Source organism: Leptinotarsa decemlineata, unplaced genomic scaffold (genome assembly GCF_025532065.1).
Source record: "Leptinotarsa decemlineata unplaced genomic scaffold, Ldec_3_MD MMD2_P_RNA_scaffold_12, whole genome shotgun sequence".
NCBI classification, from domain to species: domain Eukaryota; kingdom Metazoa; phylum Arthropoda; class Insecta; order Coleoptera; family Chrysomelidae; genus Leptinotarsa; species Leptinotarsa decemlineata.
The window spans coordinates 11,556,918-11,577,094 of NW_027412526.1; the positions used below are offsets into that span (position 1 = coordinate 11,556,918).

Genomic DNA, 20,177 nt, shown 5'->3' on the forward strand with positions numbered 1-20,177 from the left:
GAATTTAGTACAATTAACTTGATGTAAAGTTTCATTATTTAATCTATCCAAATAGCTTTTATCAATCGTTGAATTTTCAGTAACAAACTTGAGCATTTGAGATTTAGCAGAATTAGCAGCTTTTGAATAAAATTTCGTAAGATCATTTATAAAAACCAAAAATAGAAGGGGTCCCAAAACAGAGCCTTGAGGTACCCCTCTTGAAATACATTTTCTTTCAGAATTCATTCCATTCACACAGACCAGCTGACTACGATCAGTCAGGTAAGATCCAACCCAATTCAATGCAGAACCACGTATACCATAAAACTGCAATACGTGTAACAGTATGTCATGGTAAATGAGATGAAAGGCTTTGCTCAAATCAAAAAATAATTCTGAAGTCTGCTGTTTGGTTTCCACGATTTCTAGCGCATGTTTAATGAGTTGATCAATTGCACCAACTGTAGATTTATTTCTTCCATAAGCATTCTGACTAGAAGAAAATAATTTGGATGATTCAAAGTAATCATATAATCTTTGACAGAAACAGTATTCGATAATCTTAGAAAACTGACTAAGTAGCGATGTGGGCCTGTAAGATGCACAGTCAGATCCAGAGCCCTTATTTTTGTATATTGGTAAAACCTTTGACATTTTTAGTACATCAGGAAACCTCCCCTCAATGAAAGTGGAGTTAACTATATGAGTCAAAGGCTCAGAAATCGCATTGGCAACCTTTTTAATAACATGACCAGGAATTTCATCAATACCGGACGATTTTTTCATACAAACTTTTTTGATAACTTGTTCAATATCCATTTTAGTTTCTGGATATAAATAAATACTTTGATGACCAGATGATCTTTATGTTTTTGACAAAAAAAATCCACTGAAATAGTAAAGAAACAATCTTCTCTGTGTCTTTTATATCAATTTATTGTAGCAGTACCTTAGAACATTTGAACTGAAGAAGATGCATTCTCTTAACTCATTTTCACTTATAAAATTGTTGAATTTGAAATGGAAACATAGACCAACGACAACTTTGATAAAAAGATCCTTCGAGTTTTTCATTTCCATAACATTTACACTGAGTTTCAATGGCTCGCACAGTTTGGCCGATATATTTTTTGTCATATATCATTCCATATATTTCCGACTTTTCATTTTCCTTCCTCCTATCTATAGGGTTACCTAACATTTGTTGAAGTGAGCAAGAAGTTTTGAAGGGTACTTTCACAAGGGTACTTTTAGATTCATTTCTGACAGCTCACACCATTGTCTAAAACACAAAATAGCATGTCTAAACTTTCTTGTCTGCAAGCTTGCTTTGTTCCTCTTAAGTACATGCCCACATACGTGTTTTTTAATAGCAGTGCATATTGAACACAACCCACAACTCATACCCAAATCTATATCACTTCTTCCAGTATGCAAGATGACAGCAAGCCAGCAACATCTTCTCGATTTACAATCTGAATTTGAGGATGAAGAAACTCAGCAAAAAAAAAAAGTGAAATAAATGAGTATTTACGAAAAAAGAGACAGTCATGGAGAGTTTAAGTTATCATATAACACAGGAAAGCTCCTTTCAATTTCAGGGAAATTTTCCAATTAGAAAAAACTGATCACACTGACAAAAGTAGAGACCCACAACCCACGAAACTGTGTTGTTATAGTCTATCCAGAAATGAGAGAAACTGCAACAGTATTTCTGTATATACAGTGCTTTTCAGATAAAAGTATCCACCTTTAATAACTTTTGTAATACTGGTATTTAGGAAAAATTCAAAAACACGTCAATTTATGTTGGAAGGGGCAAGCATTATGGCTTATTTAAACTTACTGGAAAAGCCACCCCCTTACCCCTAGCATCATCCTTTTTTTTTAAATTACTTCTCATATTTTTTATGTAAAATTTGGATACTCCTCTTTGAGCTGATTTCAAAAATGTATAATACTTGTAGGTTAAAGTGGTTAGTCTATGAGATAAACAATTTTTCTTTTAATAGCACAAATGAAATAAAAAAAGAAAATAAAAAGTGGCTAACTCCCGTTGAACCAGTGAAGCGGAAAATGGAAAGCAGGGATAAGTGAAAGTACTCGAACGACCTATAGTCATCTCTCGGAGGAATCAGTCCAGTCATCACCCGAAGACGATTGTAGATACTAACAATCGAAACGTCATGAACTAACGTGACTTGGAATCTCTCTACTTTTTATTTTCTTTTTTTATTTATTCAATTGTTCTATTTTTACTTGTATTCTATTTCACTATTATTTAATTTCAGGTTTATTTTGCTTAATATAATTGTTATTTCCAGCTATTCATTTTTAATTCTTCTTTTTTAGTTGTTTCAGGGATTTCTAATCATTTTATATAGTAGACAATGGAAATCCGAATTAGTGAAATTCATCATGAAACATTGTCAATCACCTTCAAACAAAGAGTCAAAGCAGATACCCATAATTATCAAACTGAGCAATTGTCAGTAAAAACTGGACTCTTATTTCATCATTCACAATAGTTTATCGGTGGAATTGAATCAAGTACTTCCATATTAAAAAACATATCTGAAGCAACAATGTTTAAAAAATTTCGTGATATTTTGGCACATATACTTTTTGTTCTATAAATGTTTCTTTAAAACAATGTGTTATCATAACTTTTTTCAAAATTGAAAGCAAAATGACAAAAAAGTTTGATCCATGATTCAACGATGACTTGAACAATGACTTAAAATATAAGCAAGTTTTCATTTATTGATGAAAGTTGACTATTGATGAAGAGTTGACTATCTTTACCAAAAATTTTTTTCCATGTCTAAAAAAAATTAAAAATCACAGCTTCAAAAACTACCCTGAAATAATAAGAACACATGAATATTGTTTGACGTTTTTATTAACCAAATCAATAATACATTAAATAAATCCAAGATATAAAATATCTCTTCACATGTACATAATCACAGATTTCATTTCAAAACACTTCAGTGTGTGTCAACAATGTTGTCAAATAGTTCAAATATTTTGAGAGATCAGTTCTGAAACACTAGTTAGGAAACCAGCAATACAGAAAAATTCTAGGCAAAATAAAGAATGACAATTGGACAACTAAGGAAAAATGATAGAGGGCATATAATCAATAGCAAAATGATAAACCCAGCAAAACATGCAAAGAATAAGAAAAATTCTTTCAGAAACAACCTCTAAAACGCATCAAGCTATTTACCAAAAATGAAGACCAACACACTAAATATTCATATTTTGAATTTGAAGCCGGGTGAACTGCCATATGAAAACTTATGGGATCTACTCTTAGGCGGACTTGAGACCTCATGACCAAAAAGAAAGTCATCTACTTCAGCAGCATCCGACTGCTCTGTTTCCCTGTTGCTTTCTGTTTCTTCGTAATCCCGGTAGGATGGGTGAATTTTTTTACCAGACCTGAAATCGAATAATTTGTAAGTTTCCTTGAAAATATAAAGTATTATGAGGTAAGTAATATTCCATTATTCATATGAGAAATTATAGTACTTCAAGCTTCGATATACTATAAAATATTTAGGAAAAAAAGGTTTTGGCTTTCTACTTCTCCATCTTTATGCAGAAGAATGTATGTAACTTTCAGATACGAACTGGAAGAAAAAAAATATTTCCTAAAAATATACCTCTTTAAATTTAAACTATAAAATACTTTTTCAAAATTAATTTGTTGCAACTTCTACTGAAAACTTTGTAATTAATATTTTCAGGCATTTTGGTTTTTCCAAGAGGTTGAGTTTCCCACTTAATACATTCATTTTAGTTGCACTTTGATATTTTGTTTAAAAATATTTCTCTGGAATAGTCTAAGGATATAGTTGAAATTGACAGCTGTTTATTGATAGTTCGTATTGGAACCTCTGTCGACACGTAATTCTATTGAAAACACTTTCCCAACACCAGACCTAAAATTAAGGTCTCTCGACGCGCTTTTCGCTAACCAAGTTAGCGTTCTCAGGAGATCATTATGATTGTCATAATGATGCTGGTTATCTGGTTAATTCATCGGGCTGTTTCAACACCGCTTTGGTTCAATTTGAATTTGAAATCCTAATTTAATAAAGACTTCCGTTGTCATTCCACTACATATAGGTGGTGATTTGGATAGTCCCTCCAATCTCCCTATTTCCTTAATACTGACTTTTAGAAAAAATTATTGAGAAATTAGTCAAAGTACGTTTACTGTACTGTATTTATTATAAGCAAAAACCAGTTTGGGTTTCAGGCAAAAAAAGATACAAATGATGCTATCTTCCCTTTTTTATATGAAATTTACTCTGAATTCAATGCTGGTGAAGTAGCCGCCGCAATTTTTTGCGATATTTCAAAGGCGTTTGATTGCGTCAATCATAAAATTTTACTATAAAAACTTCATAAATATGGATGTAGAGGTGTAACGAACCCTTGGTTCGAATCGTACCTTTCAGGTCGGAATCAAATGGAGAGGACAACGGAACTCTCAGAGAACAGGGCCATTGAATCTGGTGTACCACACGTTTCTGTGTTAAACCCTATTCTATTTCTGCTATATATGAATGACATCTCTATGATTGACATATCTGGTAGTTTCACTCTATTCGCGGATGATACTACAATATTGTGGAATGAAAAAAACTCGGTGGAGCTAAATAAAATAATAACTGGTGACTTCAATATCAATTTTAAATCAAAATCTTCTGAATTATTACTGTTTTTATCCCTCTTAAAATCTATTGATTTAGAAGTTACTATTCAAGAAGATACAAGAGTTACCTACCAATCTGCAACTTGTATCGATAACATAATTACAGATATTGACGGAAATCGTACCGTAGGAATATATGATCCTTGTCTGTCAGACCACATGGGCCAATACATAAGCGTCCCTTTAAACGGATCGCAAACAACAGTAGATTACAGAAGAGAGATGACGAAAAAATCAATAGCAATGTTCAGTGACCTGATAAGAAAAGCAAATTGGCATTTTTTTTTTAATATTTGGGTAACGATGTTAACAAATCTGCCGATTGGTTGGTTAGTACTTACAATAACCTTGTAACGAATTGTTTCCCCTAAAAAGATGTCCCCCAAATAAGGCGCCAGTAAAATAGTCCAATGAATGAATTTTTGAATAGTTAATAATCTATCGATTAATATATTGAACAATAATCCTTCACTGATATATTTCATATTTGTGAAGTATGTTACTTTACAACATATTTTTAATGTGTACGTTATACTATATTGTGCTGTCCTTTTAAAACTAAATGTAACAAAGTTTTTTTTATTGATTTATATATAGCACGCCTCTCTATGACCATTTTTGATATATGACATGCTGTAAACTTATTGTAAAACAGTCAAATAAATCTATCATCCGACTTGAAGATGAAGAGCTGGTGTGATGCAAATTCTCTCTCTCTCTCAATGAATCCAAAACAAATATAATATCATTCAAATGTTCACTTGATGAAAATCCAATAGTCGCTGCCATATTACAAAATAAATTAAACACAAAATTTCTTGGTGTATTCATTGATAATAAGCTAAAATTTGATGAACACCTAAACCAACTCAAGGGTAAGATTTCTTCCGGATGTTATGCAGTCACAGTGGTTTCAAATGAGTTGGGTTTCCATATCGCAAAGACCGTTTACAATGCACTTATTGAATCTCGACTATGTTGGGAAGCATGCAATTCGTCCCTTCTCTCTTCTGTATTGATATTACAGAAGAGGACACTAAATGTCTCTGTAAAGTAAAATCCAGAGAATCGTGCAGAAACTTGTTCACTACGAATAAAATTTTAACAGTCATGGCACTTTTTATCATAGAGACGGTTTGCCTTATTTATAAACATAAATCGAAGTTCAACTTTTGTTCTACTTCTTATGCTACTCATAATAGCAATTATACCTTTAGACTTCCCATCCCAACTTCGAATTTTATCAACGATTCCATATACTATAACGTTGGTAAGTTGTTCAATCATTTATCATTAGAAATGAGATCTGCAAATCTAAGCAACATTCATTTCAAAAAAGCGGTGATGAACCTACTTGTTGATAGACCCTATTCTAGTTTAGAAGAGTATTGTAGCGAATCCTTTCAACAATAAATTAATAACTTATTCTTTGTACTGTCACTGTGGTGTTTTATCTATACATTTTTAGAACTTCTTTTATATTTACATTTATACATTTTTGGAACTTTTTTTTATATATACATTTATACTTTTTTAGAACTTTTTCTATATCTACATGGAATTTCTTGGACTCTGTGAATAAGATGCAAATCTTCGGACAATAAAGTATATTTTGATTTGATTTAAAAGGCAAAAAATTCAAATGTGTAAAAAATTGAACAGCATCAATATATAGAGTACAAAATTCTTTATCGATCAGTATATACCACGGCACACTACAATTTATATTTATTGCGATACGAGCTACAAAAACACATGACATTCAAACGGACAAAACTTTTGAAACAACCCAAAAATGACTGTGAGGAAGCTGTCTTTTGTTGGATTATGTTTGTTTGTTTTTAACATTATAAAAGATTTGTGTAAAGAGAACGTGCATAATATCAAAACACAACATAGACATTTCTTTTTTGTAAATATAAAAAATCTTTATACTGAAATATTTCCCTTGTTGAAAATTCGATACCAGAGAATAGAATTCTGCACCCCCCTAGCATAGATCGTTTTTCATTTCACTTCTGAACTGAATAAAGTATTATTATCAACTTTTCATAATGAAAAATGCCAGTTTGACTGGTGAAGTTTGGAAAAAGTACTTACCTTTCCAAAACAAACGGATCAAATGGATAATAACCATCTAAAATGTTATTGGACATGACAACAGTTCCGTTGGCACTTTGATATATTGTTGGCAATACATTTCTTGAATTGTGATCTATCACTGTATAGCAGTAAGCCAACTGATACTTCCTAGTAATAGCTGCAAAATTCTGTACGACTGCTGGCTGACAAACCCTCAAAGGGTTCAACCTGCTTGTAACCATCTTCGCCATGTTCAAACTCTCAAGAAAAACAATACCTGTAACAAGAGATTATTAATACAAGACAATATAAGAAGAACTTCGTCATAAAATGAATTAGAATAAATACTATTTATTCATCAAATATTTTCATAGAATGTAATAAATGGAAGAGTACATTTGAAAATATTACTCAACTAATCTCATAAACTACACCTAATGATTTGATCTCCACAAACTTTATTTGAAAAATATATTACATGTTTCGCTAACACAGTAGCTTCTTCAACAGTGATTTGAATACTACAAGTTGCTTCTTACGCTAATATTTATATACCACAGGTAACAATTGCGACTACCTCCATCAAATTACCTAAACCTCTACTCTAGAGGTTCCTCTACTCTACCTCTACTCTAGAGGTTTAGGTAAGAAGCAACTTGTAGTATTCAAATCACTGTTGAGGAAGATGCTGTGTCAGCGAAATATGTCGTGATATATAGTTTATGAAATTACTATGGATCTTCATCAAGTAAGGGCCGAATCAATCAGAAAATTACTTAACTAGTACACTCTCAGATAAACCAAGAGTATTCAAAAATTTGGTTAATCATGGTTGAATTTGGTTCAAAAGATCACCGCCGAGAGTGTTTGCAAACATGTTCTGAACTGTTTAAGGTACTGCTTACACATAAAGAAAGATGTTTGAATGGGTGAGATTTGACTATACTCATTAAATTCAAAATGGGAGGATATCAATACCACCAAAACACGACTAAATCCATACAAGACTTGAACAAGTATCAGACTATCAATGTGCACTATAAATCATTTTCATTAATCCATCAAGTATTTTGATCTATATGTAAGGCTCTTAAATACAGAGCTGACGTAAATAGTCCCCCCGTCTCTTAACTTTTGAGATAGGTAAGATATTAGAGTTGGACAAAATGTTTCTAAAAAGAAATAATTTTCAGTACTATTTGATAGTACAGCCAAAAGTGCGGCACCACTTGCCGCCGAGAGGGCGCTATCAATTTTTTATCAAATTAAGTGTCTTTAGCCTTTAGTTACGAAAACGTATACCGCCAGATGGCAGTGCGATTTCGCCCGATGAAATAAATACAAACTCCTCCCTAATTCTAACTTGACCAGGCCGGGGCATTCCAGGGCCGAACTTTATTCGCCGACGTGTTCGTTCTTCCAAATTACATTTTAGAGTAAAACATGTTCGTTTTCGTGTTGATCTCAAAGTTTGCACGAAAATTGCAGATTATTTGAAAATTATGAATCTTTAATCAAAATTGATAAATTCAAGATGCGGACGAGATTTGTGATTAGGGCCCGATTTGACTTGCTATAAGGAAGTTTTCGGGGTCAGAGATTATGAATCTTTTGTCAAACTTAACGAATTCAAGATGACGGTTCCAAGATATCGAACGAGATATGTGATTATGGTACGAATCGATTTGAAATTAGTATGTGGATTTTTTTGGTCTCGTAGAGTATAAATGTATTGTCAAAATTAATGAATTCGAAGTGACGGACAAGTTGTGTTATCCGATTCATATTTGGTACAATGGGGTTTTCGGGGTCGCACATTATGAATCTTTAGTTAAAATTAATGAATTCAAGATGGCGGCTTCAAGATGTCTGACGAGTATTGTGATTATGGACCGATTCGATTTAAAATTGGTATTTTGTAGTCTCTAGGCGTGATTTTTTTCTATTGAATTTCGGAAATTCAAGAGGGCGGACTAGTTTTGTGATATCTGGTCGGGCTCTATGGAAGACTGGCTTTAAGGTTCGAAGATAGTTATTTTTCTGTTGGAATTCAGAAATTCGAGATGGCAAACGAGTTTTGTTATTAATTGTCAAATTATATATAACACTGGTATTTTGAGGTTGAAGATAATGAGTTTTTCATCAAATTTCAAGAATTCAAAATAGCAGCATGAAGATGGCTATGGGTTATTTTGTGATTTATAGTCGTGTTCTGTTCAAAATTTATTTTTTCGAAAACATGAGCGGGTGTTCAGAAAATCAGATGATACTTATGAATAAAAAATTGAGAAATCAAGTATCAGATTTTGTCTTTCAAGTTAGGGTCCTTTCACAATATCAATTTTCAGCATTAGTTCGAAATGACGAAAAGATTTTATGATTCACAGTCCGATCCTCAAAAATAATTCATCTAGGGCTCTCCGGGGTAAATTACTCATATTTTTCCTCAAAATTAATTCATACTGCCAGATATATTTTTAAAATTGAATGATTTGAATATAATATTTTGCAGGAAAGGTCCACAGTTTAAGTAATATGTCTGATTCCATATAAAGGGTTAGACAATATAAGTCAATATCAATCGTGAATAATTCAATTTCGCTGATGTGTATGCAACTTGTAAGATTTGATACAAACGTGTACATACGCAAACATACAGATAGGTAAGTTGAAAACTATCTGGTTATTGTAGAAATTTTAATATTTCAATCTTTCGTTCGGTCAGAATAACTTTTATCTTTTCCTATTCTCAATCCGACCCTGTGCTACATTTTACAATGGCTCTATGATACTCTCTCTCTCCCTCACCAGACGTGTGGGAGGAGCTACCTGACGGGCGTGTCATTTAAAAGAAATTCATCTACTATTCTGACTCCAGATTCGAAAGTAATAAGTTTTCACTAGTCGATGGCTGAAGCAAAACTTTATTAGTTGACTTTGATAAAATTTGATATTTCCCATTTCGAAATGCATAATGCAAGGATATCAAATTCGTATAAATAACACATTCTTATTAAATTAATAACAAAATAAAGGAAACATTAAAAAAAAATGAGAAAGTCGTTTAACTGAGAAAATGATAGGCTTCAATACCAAAATGGAATAACACCAAAATATTCGTTAGTTTTGATGGTGGAATTGAAGAAAAATGCCCAAAAATGGGAGAGAGAATACTTTTTATTCATCTAATTTTCGAAAAATATTTTTTTTATTATTTTTCCTTTATACACTCATACAATCTTTCCTCAATCAGAATAAGAAAAATCGTTTCCGACTCCTTTTTTTTCAGGGATGAAGATCCTTAAAAGGGGGTCTTGTGACATTTCATATGAAAGGTATTAGGTTGTTTCAAAACAGCCGAAGACGATTGTGTATAATATTAATCAAAAATTCGTGAAGTAACTTAGCTTAGAATCTCTTAACTTTTTATTTTTATTTTTTGTTCAATTGTTTTATTTTTATTTAATTTTTTATGCTTAATATAAATGTTATTTTCAGCTATTCATTTTTAATTATTCTTTTTTTATTAGTTCTTTCAGGAATTTCAAATCATTTTATATAATCAGATAATAGAAGTCCGAACTAATGTTGTTCTCGAATCCCGAGCACAACAATGCTCGGGATTCGAAGAAGTCGACGAAGGCTGGTCCTGATTTGTGAAGGTTCTACCAATGAGAGAGTTATCGAAGTGCTTGAAAAGATGGTAGTCGGTTGGCAAGAGAACTGGAGAGTATGGAGAGAACTTTGATACTCTATTTGTTTCGTTTTCAGACGGTGATTCGTGAAACAAACGCAAGGTCTTATCGTGGAGTAGGATTCGGTACATTTCGTCGATTTCCTCACAAAAGGACTCTACTGAGACAGTTGGGCCTGGTTGCAGAAAATTATAGTAAATAACACCAGCCGCTGACAGTAACCAAGGTCATTTTTTGGTGGATTTTCACCTTTGGAAAGTGCCTGGGCGGCACAGGTGTCCAACTACTATCCTGTATGTCTCCTGTTGTCATAAAAGATCCACTTTTCATCACAGTTGACGATCCGATCCAAAAAGGGATTGTTTTGTTCGTCCAAAAGCAAAGAACAGACCTCTCCATTACGTTTCAAACCATCAGAAACTGCATGGGAGCTGAGGTCCAGTTCTTCCACTATCCAACGAACCGTTTGTGATTAGTCAGTCTCCAACAAGCTCTTCAAATCGTCGTCCTGAATTACTGTAGGTTCATTAATACTGTCATTGCCAAATGCTTGGTTAATTTTTTGGTCTGTTTCGGCAGCGCTCCGATTCGATTTGAATTCGTAGAGAAAAATGTATCAAAGTATAGAGAACAAAATTCTCCATTGAATAATATATACCAAGACAAAGTAGAATAAATATTTTTTGAGTGATGGAGCCACAAAAACACATAACATTAAATCAGACAATGACCTTCACTTTTTTTAATTTTGATAACTAGTTGCGAATTCATTGGTGCTTGAATTTGGGACTAGGATTTTTTAAACTTCGCTACCCTATGTCAGATTTTTGAAATGAATGTTCATACATCTTTTGCAATAGGTAAGTGTTAATTTCAAGGGCTCAAAACGATAGCATTTCATTTTAAACTCGTTATTGTTTATCTTCTACAAGAAAAAATCACTTGAGCAAATATAAGAACATTGGTTTTCACAGCCGTAGTCACGATTAAATAGAACAAAATCTGGGCTGGTGGGCCGTAGTCGAATGTAGCCAGAAGTACAAAACGTTTCGTTTGTCGCTGCGGCAGACATCTCCAGTGGTATGTGCGTTGACTTCGAGGACAAAAGTTACATCTCGTAGTAGTTGCAGTCGTTGCTGAGACCTCGTTATATGCACAGCGTAAATACTGTTTATGCCTCTAAAGATCTGAAGCAAACCATTTTTGAACATTTTAAACATTAAAATTAGTATAGTAAGTTATCCTTATAAGATAGACATATGGCACGACATACTTTTATTTAGACCTATAAAAAAAAAATATGAAGTGAATTATTTTGCTATACAGGCTGATTCACGGTGGATGGCACATTAGACGTTTCTGGTGAACCAGACAACGGATCACTTTGAAAATTTAATGGAGGGCATATTTGGACATTCTCTAGCCAACTAAAATATTTTCGACAATGCGGTGTTGCCGCTTCTATTAGAAAGCAGTAGCAACTTTGATTTTTCAAATGGAACACTCTGTATATAATATTATTTTTGGAATCTCCAACAATTGCCCGACAACTTTTTTTGATATTTCCCTATACCTATCTGTTACCGTTTTCGAAATAAAAATTAATTTCAATTTTTTTCTTCGAAAATCATGACTTCTAAAAATGCCGATATCTTTTAGTTAAGAAGTACTATGATATCGAAATTTGGTTTGGAGTTAGGTGATACTTGGACACTTCCCACACGTCAGCCTAATCTCCGTTACTTCAATACAGGGTGGTAAAAAAATACAGTTTTTTCGTTTGCTTGAAAAAGTTGCTGAAATTTTATTATTTTAAATGGAACACCCTGTATATTATTGAAAATTCGGAAAGCTGCTGAAATTTGCTTTCTTTCTATGTATATCATACCTATACCTAACTAGTCAAGTTTCGGACTTATGAACATTTATTTGTGAAAATGTCCCTTCAGAATGGTATTTCCATTCGGTATTTGGTAAGCAGGCCATGATTACTATTTGACAGTAGCGTTGTGACATTCTCCTAATAATATCGACATTTTCGTCACTTCAGAAGTTGCAAATACCTTCAAAACGATGGAACAAAACTATTTAAACGAAGTTCTTATGAATTTGTTTATTATTTTTGGACAGTGTGACAAAATTATCAGCAGAACATGTAGAAAGTTCAATGAAATGTATCCGAATCTACCGCCAATGAACCTCAAGAAATTTATACAAATTCAGAACAATTTCAATGCATTTGGATCAACTTTAAAAGCACCAAAAAACTTGCCTCGACCCGTAACTTTCGAAGACAACCAGATTAATGTCTTAGCATATTTTCACGCATTTCCCGAGTCATCGATAAGAAGTGCTGAAAAAGATTTGGGTATAAAATATTCATCGGTTCAAAGAATCTTGCGAAGACATAAAATGCATGATTATAAATTCACCAAAATTCAAGCAATGAAGCCTCAAGATCCTCAACAGAGAGAAGAATTTTGTGAAATGTTGTTGACACGCATTCAAGAAGATCCACTTTTTTTAAATAAAATTATTTGGACTGATGAATCGAAATTTTCGAGAGAAGGGATTTTCAATAGAAAAAATCGTCATTATTGGTCCAGTGAAAATCCTCACGTCACAAAAGAAGCCGGATTTCAAGAAAAATTTAGTTTTAATGTCTTCTGCATGTTGATGGACAACAAATTGAGGTACGTGATATACGAGGAGTCATTAACATCCAGAAGCTACCTGAATATTTTGGAGAATACTGTAGACAGTTTCGTGGATAATCTGCCACTCGAAGATTATCGAAACTGTTGGTACCAACTAGACGGAGCTCCTGCACATTGCACAAGAGAAGTGAGCACAGAACTGGATAGACTATTTGACGATCGGTGGATGAGGCGCTTGGGACCATGGAATTGGCCAGCGAGATCACCCGATCTTAATCCATTAGATTTTTATTTGTGGGGAATGTTTAAAGAAAAAGTTTACAAAATACCCGTGCGTTCGAAAGATGAATTGTTAGAAAGGATTGCCCAAACATTTGAAGATTTGGATCCCAATGAAATCAGATCTGCCACCACGAAAGCAGTCAACACCCGCATTTTAAAGTGCTTGGAAGAGAACGGCCAGCGATTCGAACATATTTTGAAATATTCACCATGATTGTTTTACTTTTTTATAATTATTCATATCAATATTTCCAATTTCAAGTTTCTTGGTGCTTTTTTAAAGTTTATCCAAACATATTGAAATTGTTCTGAATTCGTATAAATTTCTTGAGGTTCATTGGCGGTAGATTCGGATACATTTCATTGAACTTTCTACATGTTCTGCTGATAACTTTGTCACACTGTCCAAAAATAATAAACAAATTCATAAGAACTTCGTTTGAATAGTTTTGTTCCATCGTTTTGAAGGTATTTGCAACTTCTGAAGTGACGAAAATGTCGATATTATTAGGAGAATGTCACAACGCTACTGTCAAATAGTAATCATGACCTGCTTACCAAATACCGAATGGAAATACCATTCTGAAGGGACATTTTCACAAATAAATGTTCATAAGTCCGAAACTTGACTAGTTAGGTATAGGTATGATATACATAGAAAGAAAGCAAATTTCAGCAGCTTTCCGAATTTTCAATAATATACAGGGTGTTCCATTTAAAATAATCAAATTTCAGCAACTTTTTCAAGCAAACGAAAAAACTGTATTTTTTTACCACCCTGTATTGAAGTAACGGAGATTAGACTGACGTGTGGGAAGTGTCCAAGTATCACCTAACTCCAAACCAAATTTCGATATCATAGTACTTCTTAACTAAAAGATATCGGCATTTTTAGAAGTCATGATTTTTGAAGAAAAAAATTGAAATTAATTTTTATTTCGAAAACGGTAACAGATAGGTATAGGGAAATATCAAGAAAAGTTGTCGGGCAATTGTTGGAGATTCCAAAAATAATATTATATACAGAGTGTTCCATTTGAAAAATCAAAGTTGCTACTGCTTTCTAATAGAAGCGGCAACACCGCATTGTCGAAAATATTTTAGTTGGCTAGAGAATGTCCGAATATGCCCTCCATTAAATTTTCAAAGTGATCCGTTGTCTGGTTCACCAGAAACGTCTAATGTGCCATCCACCGTGAATCAGCCTGTATATCTAAGGGATTAGTAAGCCTTTTTGATGAAAGCTGACTAGTGTATCACATGGGTAACAACGTCACTCTGACTTCAAATGGATTTGTCATATTTAAACCAATAAAAAAATAATTAATCGATAGAGAATTTTTTTCCAAATTTTCATTTTTTGTTTCTTTTCAGCTTATATATAATAATAAAGGTCTTTATTATTTTCAAATAATATACATATAGATTTTAACATTGTATGCAAAAAAAAAAAACATTTCTGAAAATAAAGGGCGAAGTTCATTTTCTGCAGACAAACGATAGTTTTACTACGAAAATGTTCTTCCACATATGATGTCGTTGAGCGATTATCGGCCAATTTTTCTCTACGATTTCAAATTGAATCAAAGCGCTGCCAAAATAGCCTGAAAAGTTAACCAGGCATTTGGCAATGATGGTGTTAATGAACGGACTGTTCGACGTTGGTTTGCCAAATTTCGTTCAGGAGATTTTAGCCTCGAAGATAAACCCCGAAGTGGTTGACATACAGTAATCTAGACGAGGATTTGAAGACCCTGGTGGAAATTAATTCATCAGAAACGGTGCATGACATGGCGGAAGAATTGGCGTCAGCTCCCATGCGGTTTTTGATGGTTTAAAATGTTGCGGAAAGTATGTGCCCCACGATTTGAAATCGTTAGGTTTTGAGGTGTTTTTTTTTGTTCTCGCGCAACCAAAACGTTCCTTTTTGGATTGGATCGTCACCTGTGATGAAAATATGACAACAGGAGACATTGAGAACAGGGGTTGGACACCGGTTACTGTATACTGGTCAACAACGGCTGATGTGATTCACTATAACTTTCTGCAACTAGTACTCTGCATAGCAGAGTACTATTGTGAGGAAATCGATAAAATGTACCAAAAATTACTTCAGCAGTCAGCAGAAGGCAGCGGTTAACATAGGAGGAACCTTCGCTAATCAGGAGCAGACAAAAACGGCCCTAGTCGACATCATCGAATAGTCGTCTTCATCGAATCTCGATCATACAATTTTTATGCTGACGGAATCAATCGAGCCGTGTTATGTTGGCAAAAGTACGCTGATTTAAATGACGCTTATTTTGATTAAATTGAATAAGTATTCACCGATATATTACAGTTAAATGACAAAACTTTTGAAATAGAATAAAAAGAAAATAATTACTTACTTTTTTTGGATTTGACGAGATCTTTATGTCGAAATGATACAATATAGAAAAGTGCCTGACATACACTGTAGAACACTTGGTGTACTCTCAAATCAGAATTTACGCATTCTAAGCCATCTTGGGTAGATATATACGAGTGTATCCATTCTGCCAGTTGCTGCAGAGTACCTTTTACCATTCTGAAAAGGAAAAAATCTAAATGAAGTACATTGAACCATACATATTTCAACTTTCTTACAATTTTCAACTCACTACATTAAACTTTCTTCAGCCTGCAAAAATAGTTCAGTGTTTGGCATTATAAAAAAAATCTGACAGATAAACGGAAAATGAGGGATGTGAAAACTATATATTTTTTTATCATTTTTATATTTCAATTTATTGGCAATATTACACTTCTATACAAAACAAAATGAAATTATAAAAAAAATACAATTGCTCAGTTTGATTCACCCTCAGTATATTCAATGAATTAATAATAATAAAAAATTTTCAAAAACAAACTTATGTATACATGCTCCAAACAGAAAAATATAAACTTTAAATTATTTCTAATTCATCAATTTATTATCTTACACAATTTATATGCTTGTCGCGAGAATTAGTTTATGAAAAAAAATCTCAGAATTACTCGTATTAAGATCGAGTAATATAATAGGTTGTTTCAAAACTTTTATGAGTCTACAATGAACTGTAATATCTCAATAAATATTTATTTAATTTATTCAAAATAAGTGCCATTTGAATCAGTGCACTTTTGCCAACCTATCACAAGTCGATCAATTCCGTCAGTAGAAAAAGTTCGTGCTCGGGATTCGATGAAATCGTCGAAGGCCGTTTTTGCCTAGTCCTGATTGGCGAAGGAGCTAAAAGTTATCGAACTGCTTGAAAAAATCATAATCTGTTGTCGACAGGTCTGGGGAGTATCGTGGGTGAGGCAGAACTTCAGCGCTCAATTCGTTTAATATTCGTACGGTGACCACCAGCCGCTGACCACTAGCAGTAACCATGCTCTTTTTTTGGTGGGTTTTCGCCTTTGGAAAGTGCCTGGGTGGCTCATTGGTGTCCAACCACTGTCCTAAACGCCTCCTGATGTCATAGAGGATCCACTTTTTGTCACACATGACGATCCGATCCAAAAAAGGATTGTTTTGGTTGCGCAAAAGCAACGACGTACAAACATAAAAACGTGACAATCCCTGTTGATTGTTCAATCTGTGGGGAACCCACTTTTCGAGCTGTCTGACCTTTCCAACGCTGTAATAAAAATTACATTCAAACGTCCACTAATAAGTCCAAGGCAGTATGGAATCTGGTCAAATCTATTACTAGTTCGGACACTATGTCAATATCGGAAAACATTTCTCCAGATGAAACTAATAAAACACTAGCTCTAAATGAGGTGAATCTGTTCTTTATTACACAGCTTTGAATAGTGTAAATAAGAGCAATTAGAGCCTCCATCTTTTGATAAAAGCATATTCTTTCTCCCAACAGATTCAAAAGAAGTTTATGATACTAGTCTGAATTTAAATAGTAAAGCAGTGTAGCATATGAGATATGTGAACCTATTGCACACATAATCAACTTATCATTTTTGAAAGGTATTTTTCCTAATAATCTTAAAATTGCGCATGTCAAAGCTATCTTCAAAAAGGGAAATAAACATGAAATAATCAACTATAAGCCCATTGCAATATTGTCAAATGTTAGTAAAATCTTTGAAAAAATAATATACAATAGACTGATAACATATCTAGAGAATAATAATCTTCTAACTGATATTCAGAATGGTTTTAGAAGAAAATCTACTACTCGATCTAACTATCAAGCTCTATGTAAGGTAATTGAATCTATCAATAGTAAAAAGGCTACAACAGCTGTCAATCTGGACTTGTCCAAGGCTTTTGACAGTGTTGACCATAGACTATAGATCACAAAACTGTCGTTCTACGGTATCAGAGGGCTGCCACTCGAACTAATTACGTCCTATTTGAAAAATAGACAGCAATGTGTTACTGAAAGGGATACTGATGGAAATCTGATGAAATCGGAAATGCTATATATCGTAAGAGGTGTACCCCAGGGGTCAGTGTGGGGCCCATTACTACATTCTTTGCACTAACAATGTGCCTGAAGTTGTTGATGAATCTCTCAGAACTTTGTCTTCTATGATCATGAAGAATAAATTGAAAACTTTGCTTCTCTCCAAAGCTTATTATTAGCTGGAAGAATTTTTCAATTATAATTTGAACTGATATTGTTCGCTTTGAATATTTCATGTCTTATCATTCTGCATTGTGATGTAGTTAAGTCTCTTTTGAACCCTACATATAGATGTATATGTTCGTGTTCTGTATCTAATATGATATTACATTAAGTATATTGACTGTGATAACCTTGTTACTCATACATCTGTGGCCATTTATATTCTTAACCAATATTAATGATACTGCCTCATGATTTTCTACTACTTCTGTAATGTTTACTATAATTGACATGTTCTACACCTGAAAAGGTTTTTTATTACAAAGAATAAAGGATATCTATCTATCTATCTATCTATCTATCTATCTATCTTTAGCCCATAAAATAACCGCATGGAAGCTAACGCCCAGTTCTTCCTCCATCTCACCCACCGTTTGTGATGGGTCAGCCTCCACCAGGGTCCCTAAATCTTCGTCCTGGATTACTATAGGTCGACCACTTTGGAGCTCATCTTCCAGGCTAAAATCTCAGGAACGAAATTTTGCAAAACAACGTCGAACAGTGCGTTCATTAACACTATCACTACCAAAAGCCTGTTTCTGCAGCGCGTTAAATTCAAAATATATAAATTATCAAAAGAGAAAATTAACTAATTCTAAAAATGTTCCAAGCCTACACCGAACCAATTATTGTGAATATCAGAACGCACTATTTGTCTGTGAAATGTCAGTTAATAATTCAGTGTCACTGTGACTTGTTTTGCAATCGAAATTTCCGGATTCAATATTTGATTCAATTGTCCCGTTTTTTGTTCTTGGTCATTTTTTTTTATATTTTATACTTGAAGTGGAATAGGTAAATACCTGGTTTTCCTCCAATGTTTTTGTGTGGTGTGGGTTTTCTAACCTTTGGAACTGGAAATTGGACTGGATCTGGTTTATCAGGTTGGTTTTCACTATATTTACTTCTAATTATTAGTATTCAATACATTCATATTGAATTTTCTAACTTTTCTATTATGATATTATTCAATTTTTGGAGACAAAAATTTTTGTGGCGTTCACCTTCGTCGCCTTGAGTAGAATCCCGTTGTTGATAAAAAAGTTGAAAATCTCTTACTTTCCTTAGTTACCAACTCTCAATTTTCATAACTACAAATTTTCAACTTCAATATCACAAAAACTATCTATTCTACGATTTTGCTATTTGTTCCTAAATTCAAATACATCCTAACAATTATGTACAGAAATGGTTAGCCTCACGTATGTCTAAATATAAATATTCTTCAAAAGCATCACTTGATGTCCGTATCTAAGGAAATGGTTTACAACAATATTTATGTCTTTTCCAATTTTACATAACAGATATCATTTTGCTTTCATCTGAGATTAATTTACAACCCATATCGGTTGTCTGTTTTTTGAAAGTATATATATATATATATATATATATATATATATATATATATATATATATATATGGAATAAATTTATATTTACCGTTATTATGTACTATGTGAAAAAATCTGAAACAGGTCGATTTTTATTCTTAAATTGACAATTTACAGTATAAAAATATTATCCCCCTCCAGCACCCCTTCTGAATTATAAGCACCCCCTCGATAATTTTAAATAGCAAAGGGGGTCGTGTGGCACCTTGTTGGAAAGGGATTTTAGTCCTCTGTTCAGCAATATAAAGTTTTTTAAGTTTGGTGCAATCATCACTGAGAAAATTGATTTTTACAATTAAATTAAATGTTCAAAATGACCACCATTATTCACTTCTTGACAATAACCTGATCTATAAAACAGACCATCCCTGTAGCACGCTCCTAACTAACCTTGAATCCTGGAAAAAATCTTTGAAGATACTAAAATATTAGACAAAAAGCCAAATAAACAATTGATATGAATCTAGTAGGCTGCTGTCATTTAGGTATTTAAAGTTACTAAAAGACGACAGTATATTTGTGGGCGTATTAAATTAAATTATGGCTCATTTGTCCGAGACTCAAAGAATAGACATTTTAATTATGATTGGTTGTGGTAATAAAACAAGAACTCAAAAGGAGGTTTGTGAAATTTTTAATAATAAATACCCTGGTCAACACGTGTCTCAGTCTACAGTTAGCAAAATTGAAAAAAAGTTTCGT

The 20,177-nt window shown here is 33.2% G+C and overlaps 1 protein-coding gene across 1 annotated transcript in view; it reads right to left on the reverse strand.

The window, feature by feature from the left end:
- Nucleotides 1-2,866: 2,866 nt before the first annotated feature.
- The window catches only part of Tif-IA (RNA polymerase I-specific transcription initiation factor RRN3 homolog Tif-IA), a 34,502-nt gene continuing 17,191 nt past the window's right edge, over nt 2,867-20,177 (reverse strand). The window contains exons 5-7 of the mRNA XM_074174211.1: nt 15,818-15,996; nt 6,812-7,070; nt 2,867-3,429 (exon numbers count right to left, since the gene is read on the reverse strand). Coding sequence (XP_074030312.1) covers nt 3,243-3,429; nt 6,812-7,070; nt 15,818-15,996 — 625 coding nt within the window. The 3' untranslated portion in view covers nt 2,867-3,242. The remainder of the gene's footprint in view (nt 3,430-6,811; nt 7,071-15,817; nt 15,997-20,177) is intronic.